The sequence below is a fragment of the Rhipicephalus microplus genome, chromosome 3 (assembly GCF_043290135.1).
Source record: "Rhipicephalus microplus isolate Deutch F79 chromosome 3, USDA_Rmic, whole genome shotgun sequence".
Taxonomy (NCBI): domain Eukaryota; kingdom Metazoa; phylum Arthropoda; class Arachnida; order Ixodida; family Ixodidae; genus Rhipicephalus; species Rhipicephalus microplus.
Window position 1 is genome coordinate 173,292,633 of NC_134702.1, and position 15,735 is coordinate 173,308,367.

The 15,735-nt window shown below is 44.6% G+C and overlaps 1 protein-coding gene across 2 annotated transcripts in view; it reads right to left on the bottom strand.

The window, feature by feature from the left end:
* The window catches only part of LOC142802713 (uncharacterized), a 52,585-nt gene extending 42,000 nt beyond the window's left edge, over positions 1-10,585 (bottom strand). The window contains exon 1 of one of the 2 annotated variants that reach the window (XM_075887715.1): positions 10,007-10,582. In XM_075887715.1, coding sequence (XP_075743830.1) covers positions 10,007-10,135 — 129 coding nt within the window. In that variant the 5' untranslated portion in view covers positions 10,136-10,582. Of the gene's footprint in view, positions 1-10,006 lie in introns of both variants that reach the window. The other variant, XM_075887716.1, reaches the window with a different exon arrangement.
* Positions 10,586-15,735: the final 5,150 nt, after the last annotated feature.

Sequence of the window (15,735 nt, forward strand, 5' to 3'; positions counted from 1 at the left end):
CATTATTATAGACGGATACTACGTAATAGCAGTGGTTGACACTGGTGCTGCCTTTTTTATTATGCGACAAGAGCTCGACGACCGCCTCAAAGGAGAACTGACATCAAATTTCAAGATAGAAATGTGCCCATCATTCGATAGCTTGGTATGCATAGGTCTTCTTGGCCAAATTTGAACGGCATTCGTCGCGTCGAAGTTATTTTAATTTGATGTCAAACAGCATAGAAAAGCTAAGGAGAAAAAACGGAAAATACACTGCCCTGTGACATCGACACTAGTGCTGCGCGTTCGGTGGGATACATTCCACAAATATCATCCTGAGTGACGATGCCCTAGTAACGATGCCGTGTACGATCCAAGTGTTCTTATCGTGGCGCCGACTGGCGCCGAAGCGCAGAAATGCACTCGCTCGTCCTGGCCGGGCTAGTACGCGCAGGTGCACTCTAGCCCAGCCGTGGCTCGTTGCGTCTGAACTTGCATTCAGGGTATACCTGAATGCTTTTCACGCCAAAACACACCAATATAGCTAATTGAGACACACGAGCGAACATGGATGAAACGTGCACCTTCGGGCACCTCTGCAGTGCTGCTTGGAACGGCGTCCGTTTCGAAATCACTGTTCTGTAAAAGGTCGATTGAAGCAAAAATAATTCGCGATGTCGCGAATCGCGGGGATTCCAAGCTCCAGACTATCTTATTGAACCCGAGTCGACACGTTGTACGGCGACCACAGCAATGCAGGTGACAAGGCATGACTTAATGGGTCCGCGTAGCAGACGAAACATTTGTGGAGCAGCTGAGCCTGACGTCGCTCTTTTCTGTGGAGAAGTGATCAGCTGTGGCGTGACCTCGAGGTGACCGCGAGGTAGCGCCACTGCTGGTGCTCCCAGCGCTAAAAACGGCGGGATTGCCGACTGTTATTTATTAGTGCTAGATCCCAGTGATTTAAACCAATAAAAGTGATAGTAATTCATCCCTCAGTTGCGTTTTAGGTCGTGAATTGCAGCTACGGGGTCTATAGCTACTTGCTGAAGCAAAATTTTGGCACGAGTAAATTTGATGTCAGTGCTCCTTTAAGAAGGTCAAGATGCCATGGAGTGGGCTGAGCATAAGGAGTGCTGGTGGACAGCTAATGACACCAACCGGTAAATGCACCGCTCGGCTCATAATCGGTGATTTGAGCTTCGTCGCCACTTTTGTCATTTTACCGGACTGTTGTAAAGAGCTGATTTGGGGTATGGAAATTTTGCGAGAATACGGTGCTGTCATGAACATTCCAGGACGTATCGTCACTTCTTCCGCCCATCCATATGTCGACCCCACCACTGAAGAACAACTACAACATTTACGTGTAGCCGATGATGTGATGCTCCTGCCGAGATCTTGCTGCCTTGTGTCAGTGTTATGTGAACGGCCATGCCGTAACAGGGTGATAGCGGAACGAATAGACACGCTATTGCTTACGCAAGGTGTTTCAATAGCGAGAGGTTTCTCTGCCTACCCTCTTGTAAGCGATGCCGTGCCTCGGGCGGAAACTCTTTAAGCAGCCATTGGACACCGCAAAGTCAACGATGCCCAGTCTGTGGGCTATTTTTATCGTCTCCTCGTTGTAAAATGCTGCCGTGAAATGTAATACTGGCAGCGCGTGATGTTAAGGCTTGGCATGTTTCAAAATCACCGAGAATACCATTGCAATCACGGAATGATGAATGCCTTCCACACAATGACTATGCATATGCCGAACTAGCTCACTCTTTAGGCTCCTCGCTTACAGAAGAACAGTCTGATGGCACTGAAAATGTCACAAATACATCACACAATAATGCTCTAAACGAGGTGGGTGTTCCAATGCCTCAATACCTCCCAGCTACCACTGCAGACTATGCAACAAAGAGGGGGGAAATAGCACGATGCCCTCATCATCTAACAGTAGCAATTACCAGAGGAGTTAGAACACTGGAACTGGGTGTCCAGTACGCAAGCGCCACCCTCCAAGACGGACAAAGGACTACGCGATTTGTTATTAGCCTCTTGATGAGAGGTCTCGTAGTTTGGTTCGGTTGTGCATTACTATGTCTTTTGTGTTATATTTATTTCATTTTGTTGTTAGGAGATAAGTACGTACCAAGATTTAGTTTTGGCTTTTTATCAATATTTTTCTACTTCTTGAGTATGAATGTGAAAGTTTCCGACGTGTTGTTTATAATGTAACAATGTTGATCAGACATCATTGATGTGATGACGTCAAGTGAGGTCATCTAATGGCAATCCACAAAACATCCGTTAACTTAGTTTGTAAAGGTTGTGAAATAGGCCATTTGGCCATCGACATATTGTATTCAAAAAGGAAGAAAAATAAAAGAACAGGTGGCCTTGCGCTCTTTGTTCATCGGCATCTGACTGCTGCGGTCATATGTTCGAGGCCTCCTGTCAAATGCTGTGCGCAAGCTTCGGTTGAACGGGGAGCTGCAATATTAGCTGTATGATCGCGACGCGAGATTTTGCAGGGAAGCGATCGCCGGCAGTGCCACCTGTAAACGCATGACAAAAAAAAAGCAAAACTTGAACTCTTGCGCATCCTAAAGTTGCCTCAAGTGCGTAAAATACAATATCAGGTTATAAACATTTTTTTTCAAGCAAAATAAGTTGCCCTGCGAGGATTTCTTGTCCTACCAAGAGACTGGCAACATCGCTGTTGGGTGATTCTAGCAGTCATTCTTTGTCCACATTTAGCATCAACTTAATATTATAATTGCCCCGTTTTTTGTTTTTTTTTTTTCAGGACGTCAGCATTCTTGTTGCCACCAATGTCATAAACGCTCTTCTCATTTTCACCAAGATCAAAAAAATTTTTTTGCGTGGTATACAGTTTCTTTAGGGAGCTTCGCCCTAAAATGTGAAGACAAACTAAGTGCGTCTTCCTGGTTGCCTCGTTGTTGTCAAGTGGCTTCGGTTAGTGAAGCCTCGGTGTTTACAAAGGCAGTTCTGGTGCCCAGGCTATATCCAAAGAGACGCAACTTGCACGAAGAAGGTTGACAGCCAAAGCATTTGGATACCCACATAGGACACAGTGGCAATTTTTTCTGCGATGATAGATGACTAATAGGCACTGTGAGCAGGCTGTTTGCTCTAAAATAGACAGATGAAGTAGACATCTGTGCTTCCGCTTCCTGAATGTCTTGCTGCTACCAAGTTAGCTTGGAAAGCCCAAGAAAACGTGAATAGCCTTCCTGCAATAGATACACACAAACTGACAACCCACTAGGACATGTGGCTACAGCCTCAAGCATTGGTTTCTGTCATAGACTAGTGAAGAAATTTGGCAGATCCCATGTACATTGCGAATCTATGTTATGTGAAGCATGTGGATGCAAGGTGAATGTGTTTTAATTTTTTATTGAGTGAGACGTAATGAAGAGACGCTCCATATACGTACAAATCCGTGCACATAGATATGTTAAACAGCCGCATACATTTTATTTTAGCAGTTGTTTGCAGTTGCATCAGGCAGCAAACAGACACATAGATATAACTAACACCAGAAGCGTAAGCTGATCTGAAGTGCTGGTGTTTGTGCTGGGGCTCACGAAGGTGGTAGCCCTCAACACTGCGACACAAATTAACCTCACTGCATGGCGCCTAACTATAATTGATGTTAACCAAACATGATGACTGTATCATGGGAGCACATAAGTGATGTTCATGAAATTTGATAGCCAGTATTGCAACCAGAATCGACATGTTTCACGAACATCAGCGTCCATTTGTAAAGTATTTCCAAGACTTAGCATGACCCTAAGGTAGAATAAGCGATTGCCACGCAGAATGATAAGGTTCGATTGCTGCTGAGACACATTTATCTTTTGCATTCATCCGGGCAACACTGCCTATGTGAACTTTTTCTTAACGGTTAAGCATTGAAATTGCCGATATGTGTTCTCACCATTCCTGGGCAGATATAAAATGTCTCTCACCTCAGGGACATACCCGCCATTTAACGAAGAACGTGACCATGACAGCACCCTGACATGGGCGGCTAGACAGACAGACACGCAGATAGATCCCAAAAGTGCTTGCAGTGTGCAAAAGTGCTTGCAGTGTTCATGGGCCAGCCATTTTGTTATGCGCCTCTTCTTCCTTTACTTTGCATCAGCTCCTTTTGCAGCTCCACCAAGGTATCACTCTTCATTATGACAGTATATAAAGCCATGGCCTCCGAAATAGCGGGCGTGCGGCGTGTCACTCTCCGGCTGTCCCAATCACCGCGCTCCCCAGCAAAGTGAACGAGTATCACCTCGCCCGCCCGGCTACCATGAGAGGGCGCGAGTTCTGGCAACGGCAACACCACGGCTGACAGCAGAGCGCATGGTATTCCAGCGTGCACATGTTCTTTTTTTTTTTTTCGCATACCAGCAAGAATCACCCCTAGAGTCTTCTGACTGAACTGAAGGAATGTATTTTTCGACAGGCACCACAGCAGACCACAAAGCGGATAGGATTTCAGCGAGAGCACATTTTGTTTTTCCTCCATGTACGAGCAAGAATCATCGCCATAATTTTCTGGCTGAACTGAAGGAAGGTATTTTTTTTTGTTACTGCATTTATTTTGGCCCCATTTACGAAGAAAAGCATGGCAACTTCAGCATTTTCCTGATAGGTAATTTTCCTGATAAGTAAGAAGGTATACATTCGACTGTGGCAATATTTCATTTTTTTTTACGGTCCGTTTTAGCTCGCTGCTAAACACCTCGATTTGAGAAATATAGAGACATTCTAGCATCCCTCCTTTCCGGAAGCTTCTGTAAGGGAAACTGGGCTAATTGTCGTCGTTGATTTTATTGCTCTCCAATCCTGCCTCATAGTTTTACAGTTATATCTCGCACGAATATTTATGAGATGGTCAACCAAAGCGCAGTTACGCTCTAGGCAACTGAGTGCCCTGTTCATGTCATTGAACTAAGGCATATGAAAAGTAATTTTGCTGGAATATTGTAGAAGACTTCGATTAGCCCACCTACATTCGCTCCCCACGTTTTAACAATGAAGGTGCCTGAGTTGTGATCGTCTTTTTTTCATCATCTGAATTTTGATTATGTTTTGATCGCACAATAGCAATATCAGTACTCTCAACTGCATCCAAATCCAAGGGTCAAACATGTAGCATAACGACGTCTTTCTAATGAAAACCAAGTATTCACTCAAGGAAAAAACAAGCAAAGCATTTTGATGTTCGTTCTTAGATTGTCCAACGAATCCATTGAACACTGTAAAATTCACAGGGCAAATGGGTGACCATAAAAGACTAGAGCGTGCCTGTAACCAGCCCGTGGTCGTCGTGGAACCAGTGACGTTCAATCTAGACATAGTCTAGACGCATTTAGACCGCCTGCACCCTCCTCCCTGCATCCTGCTTCCGCGGCTCGACGGGAAGATTCTTCAAACGACAGTATAATGAAAAGTAGCGCTGGTTCCATGAAAAGAAAAAAAAAAGCAAGCTTTTTAATTGAGTGTAACCCGTGAGAATAGAGCGTGGCACTATTCCGACTTCACTTCTTGATTGCGCTGTCATTTTTTTTCTTTGCCAGTGCCGTCCCTACAATACAGCCTGCAAACTTCGAAGTACAGTAAGTTTCCAGCCCATCCGGATCTCTTGCAGAGGTATCACAGTTATAAGCGCTATATTATGGGCAACGCAAGTCTACAGCAAAACAAGTCGATTTGAGAATATATACACCCAAGGGTTGACTTCACCTCTCTTACACCTTGGCTCGACATTTCCGAATGAATACAAAGTTATATAAAAGCACAGAACCATTTTTTTCACGCCACATATAAGCTTTGCCAACAGCGCAACAGCCCTTTCGACCGAAAGAAAGAGCGATGTCGTGCGGAGACAAGAGAGGACCACGCCCACCTCTCGAAACACGCGCTCTTCATACGATTGGGACAGCCCGAGAGAAACCCGCCGCGCGCCCGCAATCGGAGGCCATAGTACAGCACTCATAGATTGAAAGAGGCATCTTTAGGGCTACGGAGCACAAATACTTATGTTTCGACTGTCTTCATTTGCCCATATCAGTGTAATGTCAAACAGAATGTGTACATCAAAGCCAATATTATTTCTAGAGACCAGATTTGTTTCGACAAGATGTGGCACTTTTGAGCAATTTTACATATAAGTTGTCATTCGAAAAAAATTCATGCTGCATTTCAATCGTTAGGTACTGTACATCGGCACTAAATAAAGGCATTGCTTATTGTATTCCTGCGGGGCCGGATGATATTTCACAGCTCGCAACCACGTCCCTACATACCCACTGAGGGGAATGCCTAGCGGCTGGGCATAAAAGGAAACAAGCAGGCTGCACCTTCGTCCACTGGACAGTGCCACATGTACACCTGGAAGCAGATCACCAACTGCTGCCTATCGAACTCTCTGCAGAAGTACTCTACTACGAAGAACGGCAACGGGACGTCGAACTTGTAACACTAGAGGCAAGGAAATGCCTCACTACATATCTAGATCTCTCGAAATGGCACTGCTTGGGATGAAGACAGAGCTCAACCCTAAGGCTGTGTATTTCAAAGGTGTTTAGAAGTACTTGAAGCATTTGGAGCATTACTTAACATGTAATGATATAGCAGCGGCAAACTGGTTTGCTGCCACTCACAAAATTGCCCTGGGCAGGGCACTAGTGATGACAGACACTAAGCAAATGTGGAAAAGAGAACAAGAGGCATCAGTGCACACAGTCAAGGGCTCACTGCGTCAAGACGAAGCACTAACTAACCCAAACGAAAGAGGAGTCAGCAGGGGCAAAAATGTGAAATATGCACCATGGGCACTCATAACAAATGTCTTGGTTTAGAAAAATTCCATTTGTTGGTAATGTTTAGAAGTAAGTTATTTGAAAAAGCATGTCCCAAAAACTAGAGCAAGACCAAGCAATTGTGTGCCTGAATCTTCGAATGAGGACTCGAATTCGGTTAATGCAACACAATCGTGTTACGAAGAGCGTAGAAGTTCAGAAGCAGAGAGTACCAGTCTAGGTTTTCACATGTAAAATGTGAACCAGGCCAAAGGCAACTTTGCCTGGTTGACAGGGGACAGAGTGGTGTGGTGCTTAAGTACAAAGACAAGAGCATGATGTTATGTGGCATTGTTGTAAAGGACAATGGCAGGAAGTAACCAGTTCTGAATGGAAAAAATTTGATGGAATGCCTAAAACTTGAATGGCTTGAACTTGGCCATATTGCGGCTGAAGCACGAGCTATGGCTCTAATACACAAGTACCTGGGCATGTTCTCAACAAAAGCTAGAACAGTACGAAAATTTCAAGTACATATTCTGAAAAACTCGGCCCCGCTCTCGTGTTTTGCTCCACAAGGAAATATTTGTTTGCATTGCAGGAGAAAGTTGAGCAGCAGCTAGGCTACACCACTAATCACCATTGCGAAAGAAAATGAGAGCATATGTCGATCTGAGGAGGACAAAACAACAATACCCATTTGTTGAACACATATCGTTACCCATCTCTAGGATGAAAGAACTTATACACGGCCCAAGCAGGCGGAAAAGTGCTTTCTGCTCAGAGCTCATTTTTGCCATGTCAACAACCACTCCTACTTACACCAGGGAAGCAACCTTTGTTTACAGTAAGCACAAGTCTCGGGTGCTTACTGCAAGCTCCAGTCATTGCCCCGATATTTCAGGCGATAACAGATGAGGTGCTTCACAGCATCTTGACACAAAAGATGCATCAGCAATGTGACCTCACTATGACAGAGTTTGACATCGGAAATTGCCAGCACGCATCGGAATACATCTTGCAGGGATTGAGGAAATCTAATGCTCTAGGTAAGCGCCTATTGTTTTAATTTTTTCACAAATATGTGACATATTTCAGTTGCAAGGTCATTGAAGAAGACATTCACCCTAAAACACGTAAATGAGGGCAATCTTCCAAGCCCTTCAGCCCACAACAGTTATCGAGCTCTACCCGAATTTGGGAAGGAAAAACTTATAGTTGAATGTTTTTCAACAACACTTGGACAGTAGCAGAGATAATCTACCAGCTACTGAAGAAAAATAAAAAATGGTCATAGGAAAGAGAACACAGCAAAACATACAAAGCTAAGAAACAGTTGCATGCAGAAAAGGACTGATATTTTATAATGTCTAGAAATCGCCCATAATGTTTTTCTATGTGTCGTCCTATCGCTAAGGTACCCTGATTTTTCACGTTAGCCATGCCTTGACCGGTGAATTGTGTTCATCAGACTTCATGTCTTATGCCAATTTTGATAAATAGCCTGTACAAAAAGTGACCACTATAGCACCCGGACAGAGGCGAATAGAGAGAAAAAATTGAAGTGCTTTTTGCTCACCAAGAAACGTTTCACATTTAAAGTTACTCTCTGAACTTTCCTTCCAGTATATGTGTGCTGTCAAATTCCTGTCATGTGTAATACAGCTTGTCTGATGAAGCAGTTTCACACAATGAAACAGCCTCACAACAATTTCGGAGCACATCCCTTAGTCGCCCATTCGTGCAATGAGCAGCGGCCAGCATAGCCAATACAGCATACGTGTACAACGTAGAATTTAAGCAGAGCGCAGCAAGCCTCTGTGACAGTGTCTTGAATGCCTCGAGCCTGCTCTTTTTTCTTGTGGGAGTGCAACGCATGCCATGCGCACACAGGCACGAGAAAGTGAGTTAAAACTGCGATGCTTGGGAGGCAAGGACGTGCATAGGTCTTAGGGACACTTGGTGTATATAAAGCAACACTATCGTGCATGGCAGTGGTACCCATTGATGCCATTAGTAGAAATTAAGGGCTGCATGAACAAAGGTTTGTATGAAACAGCTGTTGTAGAATCGGCCACGCAGTGCCTTCTCTAGTTTCCTGGTTAGCAAGGAAGTCACCCCCCCCCCTAACCCCCCTCTCACTTTAGGTCAACGCAATATCAAAACACCTAAATAGATACACTTGAAATTCACAGTAGGCAGTATCGAATTGGTCGAATACTTCTTATACTTGCCACTTTGTGATCATCATCAGCCTCACTATGCCCACTGCATAGCGAAGCCTTTTGTCATGTTCTGCCATTCAATACTGTCCTGTGCTTGCTGCTGCCCCATTATACTTAGAAGTGTGGCAGTTTGGGCTAGTTGGTGTGACATGATAGTTATAGTTATCCCCATTATACTCTCACACTTCTTCATTTCAGCTGCCCCTCTTTCTGTCTGCCACTGAAATGCTTGCTTTCTTTTAGAATCCATGCGAATACCATTAATGACCAGAGGTTATCCTGCGTACGCACTACGTGCCATGCTCATTTCTTTTTCGTTTCCAGTCCCACTGTACACACCCCTTTGTTTCCAGTCCCACTCTACACTTTTCCTGTCTGTTAAAATTACTGTCTTTTTTTGTTTTGTTTTGCACTGCTCAGTGCATCCACAATTTCAAGCCTTCTGCTCCGTAGGTGTGTACAGGGAGGATGCAGCTATTTTATACCTTCCCTGTTCAGGAATAGGATAAAATACCATTCACGATTTTAGACTGCTCTTCGAACGTGCTCCAATCCATCCTTATTAACCTAGTATTCCTTTACAACTTCCAGAGTCTCGCCACTCGTCTCTCTTCAAAGTGCTGTTCTCTGCCTTGATTGCTGCATAATACTTTTACGCTCCCTAGTGTTCAGACCAACTCTTCTGCTTTCCTAGTCCAATAAAATAATCATGAGCTGCAATTCGTCCCCCGAGTTACTCGTTGATGAATTGTCATCACAGAATCGCAGGTTACGAATGTATACTCTCGATTACCTCATACCCATAACTTTTGCCAATCTAGGGCCCTGAAAACTTCGTGTAAGCACGCGGTGAATAGCATTAGGGAGATCATGTGTTTCTACCAGCACCTTTTTTTTCTTTTATTGAGATTCACTCACATTTTTTTTTAAGAACACGGGTCACCCACAAAGCTTCAACATTCGAAATCTTACCTGATCTTTTGGCCTCTTCAACAAATGTGCTTTCGGTGCCTCCGATGCATTCTGTTCATTAACGAAGATCGATGGCACCACGGCAGCCCTTAATAGAGCAGACTTTATCGGACTTCCCATCACACGCATTAACGATAAACACCAATGGTAGTTACTATCACGAAACTGCTTCCAGCAGAGAACAGTGGTTCTCGAAGACTCCTGAATTCCTTCTTTTCACCATCGCGATGCACTACACAGCTCGTTTTTTCTTCCGTTGGAGGTTGTTACGCGGTACATCATTTCGTTCGCAAATGCTTCTTCAGCCGTACGGAGGGCAAAATGCCGCGATGGTGATAAGGGTTGGTTCTCCATCCAGTAGCAGCTCTTCGAACCGTGAATTATAAGCGTACGCAGTGTCTATTGTCCCGGCAACCGGGATAATTGTTCAAAAAAAGTTTTCTCCCGGCGGTGGCCTCCCATTGGCTCTCTTATGTCAAGTGACTAACTGCCGTGGGTCATAGAGTTGTTTTTAGGCACAGCGTTTTTAGGAAACTCTTTGCCGTGGCAACTTTTACGATATTTTTGGCGGGACTGGTAGAGGTGTGAGCCAAAGGGCCGACACGCCACCGCCGTTAGTTTTCGCTACCGAATGGCGCGCCGCCGCCGCCAACGTGTTCTTTTGGCGCGTTTTTTAAATAGGACTTTTTTTAAAGACGATAGTCTTTTTTGGGGACCTTCGACACAAATATTTTGGTCTGTCTGTATGTCTGTAGATTTGTCTGTTGGTCCACTCTTAACAGCATCGGGTATTTGAAACGGCCGACCCCATCCGAAGCGCCCACCTATGTTGCTCGAGATTCAGCATTCATACTTGTCCAATTGTCGATTAAAAATCAATTATTGCACGTGTCTGTGGCACCATAACAACACGTATATATTCTGCATGTGCACCTTTTACCAGAAGAGGCATACGTAAGTAACTTTAAGGACCGCAGCGCTTATCACGCTGTGCTGACCACCCAACGCTTGCACGGAAAGGCGAGTGTTTCCAACGCTTTGCTAAAACAAGACGGTGGTGGCACCTACCCATCGCCTTGCATTCTACACCTTATCACCTCTGAGGCGGGCGCGCACACCCGTCTAGCGCCACGCTCTTTGTTTTTGAAAGAAGCTGCCAGATGGCGCTCATGTATCACGTGTGACGAGGCTTGATGCGCTCGTTCGCCTCCACTGCACGCTCGAGGCACTCTAACGCAGCGCCTCCAGAATACCATTCACCGATTTTCTTAAGCAGAACATCAAATCAATTTTTGTTCCCTCTCTCCACACGCAAGCCTATCGTCTTTCGACGACATTTGCAGACTAAATGCAGACACGGGGCCAATTTTTTTTTCAGCTAGCCTACGTTTATTTTGCAGCTTCTGTCACCAGTCTGGCCTTCATTCTGTCCACTTCGCAAAACGCATCGTAATGGGTTCACCTACCATTTCAAGTAAATAGGTTTTTATCTCGGACCTAATTGAACTCACTATAGATGCCGATTTGTCACGACCGTGTTTCAAAAAGGACACCACATATGTAGTTTGCTCGGCAAGTTGGTTTATAATATTTTTGGAAGAGCAAACTAACGAGCTCAACCTGACAGGACATCGAGCAAAATGTTTACGGCGGAAAGTCCACAAACCCATGTACCAGAAGCGCATTCATGAAACCTAGGCGGAGGCGTTTCACAGCCGCACACCAAACACTACAAAGGCAAGAAGCGTGTCAAAATGGTATGATCAACGCCACGTGCACCCTAAACTGACAACCTGAATTCCTTATATAGTTGTAAGGACAACTGAAGGATCACTTATACATGCGTTGTACTTTGCCTTTTTTGTTTTTAAGGCTTAAAAATCTTCACGTTCAATGTATATCTTCCTTTGCCGATGACACTGATATATTGGGGACGCAGATACTAGCGAAGATGTTAGTTTTGTGCCTGAAGGGTGTTCATACTGCCTATATGTAGGTGTAACTAGGCCTCGACCCGTCTGATCTCAGTAGGCAGGACCGCATGACAAAAGAATTCCTTTCTAATCATTGAATGTTATTGGCAAAGGAAAAAAACAAAAACAAATATTGATTGTGAAACTCCTCAAGCCTTCGAAATAAAAACAGGGCGAAGTGTCATGTGTGAGTGATCCCCCAGCTTTCCTCACAGATAAACTTGGCGTTGATACTTTGGTGTTTCATGGATATCGGCTGCTTCATACCACCTTGAAACATTTGTTGGAAAAAAATGTACGGTTAATTGCGCAACTGTGGTTTAGATAGTTTCTTAAACATGTGCTTCTGGTTATTTTTGTGGCTTTTTATAACATTTGGTTTTAAGTCCAGCACTTGACTTGCCTGGTTCCTACGCTGCATTCGTGTTTTTCGTTAGTTTATTCTTACGTTGATCAGTAAAGAGCATCCCTATTATCGTCATGTGGGCGAAGCTCCCACTTTTCCTCATTCTCCCATATTTCACCATCGTGAACTCATAGAAAAGGTCTTCATCAACACGTGACAAGAACGAGAGATGTGTTCCGATTATAAGTCGGCCAACTCGCTGATGAGTCTATCAGAGGAATTGAAAGACTCTGATTGAGGCGTGAGTCAGAGTCTGAATGAGTCCGGCTACGTTATACTTAAGCCACAACATTGATTTTCCAAATTGTTAATCTGTCTAACTCCCCCTATCCCTGGAACTCGTTTCATTGAAGGTCCTTGATAAAAACCACTTGCTCATATCTTCGAATAAAAATGATCACCTTAACTTAAAAGCACGGAATGAAATTGCGACATAAAATGCACCACTGAGTTGAGATAGCAACATTAAAATGCTAACGTGAATAAGGAGCTAATGTATACTGCCTACTTCCAAGGAGCACATCTATTTGTAAATTTGTTTGCAGAGTCACGGAGCTGATGCCGTTTGCGCCGGCGTGATTTCACAATTTGAAGTTAGAATTTCCAACAAGTCGTTAGCAGTTTCTCTTAAAAACCCGTAATTTTTGGTGATGTTATAGGGACTTTTTGCACAACACTGGCTGCAACTTTAATGCTAATAGGTAATTCGTTTATAGACTACACCGTTCGCATACTCTGACAAAGTAGAATGAGCAAATTATGCCCAGCATGCTGCAAAACTCGTACGATCTTTTCCAAGACGAGAGAAGAATGCATATCGGATTACGATAATAACGAGAGGAAAATCTGAATAATTAATCGTAACTCAATTATTATGTATCTAGTGTAATTCACAATTGTACAAAATCAATGAACATGGCTTTAAGAGGGCATGGAAGTGGATTGCGCAGCATGTTCTGGCACATGTGCAACTCCAGGCAGTATTACATCGTGATTTACATTGAGCCTGATCTACAATTGTGTACCAAATCAGCGGAGAATGAGCACTGTATTCCACCTTCATAAATCATGCGGCTTCCAAGGCGACAGCGCAGCACGATTTGCGAGCATCGACCACCCCTATGCTCTCTCCCGTATTGAGCTGCTTGCCCTCAGACGCCGCTTCTGTTTTTGCATGAAGAAATGCGGCGATCGGAAAATTATGGAGCGCAAAACAAAATATTCACAAGAACGAGAGCGATGGGACGGGCGCTTCTGATTGGCCTTTCGATGTATTGTTTTGCACTAAACAAGTTTACATCTATAGACGAACTTACAGTTTTGTAAATGTAGTGACAACGCATGCTATCAGCTCTTGTAGCATTTCCTGTCATGTGATACGTTGAAAGCTTTCGAGTGGATTCCAAGGTGGAAGGGGGCAGGAATCAACACACTGCTCCTGCTGTGTGCGACGCTTAGTCACTGGCAAAAACAAATTATTTCAAGCTGTAACTCGGTCAAAGATGTTTGTGACTCCTGAGAACTTGAGGATCTTCTAAACGCTTTGCCAGCACGCCTGCAGTTTAGGACTCCGTATCGACACGGCATAGAAGTGCCCTTTTTTGTATTTTTTCTTAATCAAACTTTTTTCTATTTATAGTCAGTTTTGACACATGGAAGCAATAAATTTCGGCGGTTTCTCGCCCGTCATTGGGTTCGCCCAGTCCCTTCTGCGAAAAACTTGACGACACGGGTTTTATCCCAGGCTCAAGTTTGTCATACCTGAGCTTTTGCGTTCTTTGTACGCCCCATGGAATGCAGACAGGCTACAAAACGCAGCGACAAGCTCTACTCTCCGGGTTTAGAACATGCAGCTCTAATACCTGTTATATTTCAAATGCGAGCATTCGGCAGAAGTCTGCTTGGTTGGGAGAACAGAAAATGAAAAAAAAAAAAACCCAGAAAACTCCAGCCAATAATTATATTAAGAAACAAATGTTTTGAAGGCTGATCGTCTTTTTTCTTCGGGGTGAGAAGGCCCGGGATGTTTTCCACGACTCGCTGCAAGCCCTTGAAGTAGAGGGAGGGCAGTGTTTCCAGTGGTGCAGTTGCATGTTGTCTCCCACTGTTCCAGGACTCAAAGGAGAGCCGCTGGCGAAGGTTGCTTTCTGTTTAGAAGATCACCGTGCTGTAGGGACAGGTATGGTGGCCAACCCGCTTACAATGTTTTGCCTCTACCCCTGTTCATTTGACCGAAGTCCTTCCTGTGCTGCCACATTTTTTCATGCAAGTTCTTGGTTTAGCCGGCGCACACGATCCTGCACACGGCACCTTGCGCTATTCCCGCAGATGCAAGGTCTTAGAACCAGCGGATGAAACTTCCGATGATGGTGGGAGGCTTGGGCAACGTCGACTTCTGCCTTTTTAACTTCTCTGGCGCCCACGATGTAGAAGATCGACAGCAGCCGTTGTTGCGGTGCGGTTGGTGTCACAATTTCCTCTTCTTTTCTTTTGCGGAGGGCTCTGCGAATAAACGCCTTTGTGAATAACCATTGGTGCCGAGGTCACGGATTATTTTCTGCCTTCGCCGCTGTGGTGACGAGTGGTGATTGGATGAATGGCTGTTTCGATGGGAGTTTTCACGTTTGTTCAGATTTCTGTATTCTTCCCCGAGAAAGTTGATTTTGAACGCTTTTGCTCATTGGAATGGCCGTAGATATGTACGTATAGGGTTGCTTTTCAGAGAAAGCTTGCAGCACCTGATCTGGGAGGCTGGTGGGATTAGCTAAAAGTCGCCTAACCCACAAAGCCCAGGGGGGGGGTCTTGAGAAGGCATGCAGATATATAGCACAGCAATATGTAAAGAGAGGATATTTTGCGCAATGGAGCATTGCTAAAGCCTCTTCATCAGTCATTTATTCAAGACCATCGCCACTTCCAGTCGTACATTACGTCCTATCCCCCGTCCCGCCGTCCCCAACACACTGTGATCGGAATAACACTGGTGCACGCCATAAATAGCCCCTATTTTTTGGACTGTATGAGCAAAGGAGCACTTACGCAAAAAAATGACACTTTTTTTTTAACCCATGGCAGGAAAGTTCGTTTGATCGAGCGCGCGATGTTAATTGTTCAAGTCTTGGTTGCACAGCGCGCCGAGTGAGGCGGGAGCCAGAGGGGTTTTCGCATGGAGGAAAGGAATTCCTGGGTTTTCGTGCAAAGCTAACTGGCTAGGTGGACGCACAAAACCGCGTGCACGCTGTCATGCACCATGTCGACAAATCTCTTCGAGGAGGTTTCGTGGGCGCTACTGTGATCTCCTTTCCAGCGTTGTAAATATGCGTAACTGCTTCGAAAACGCCGCTGAAGCT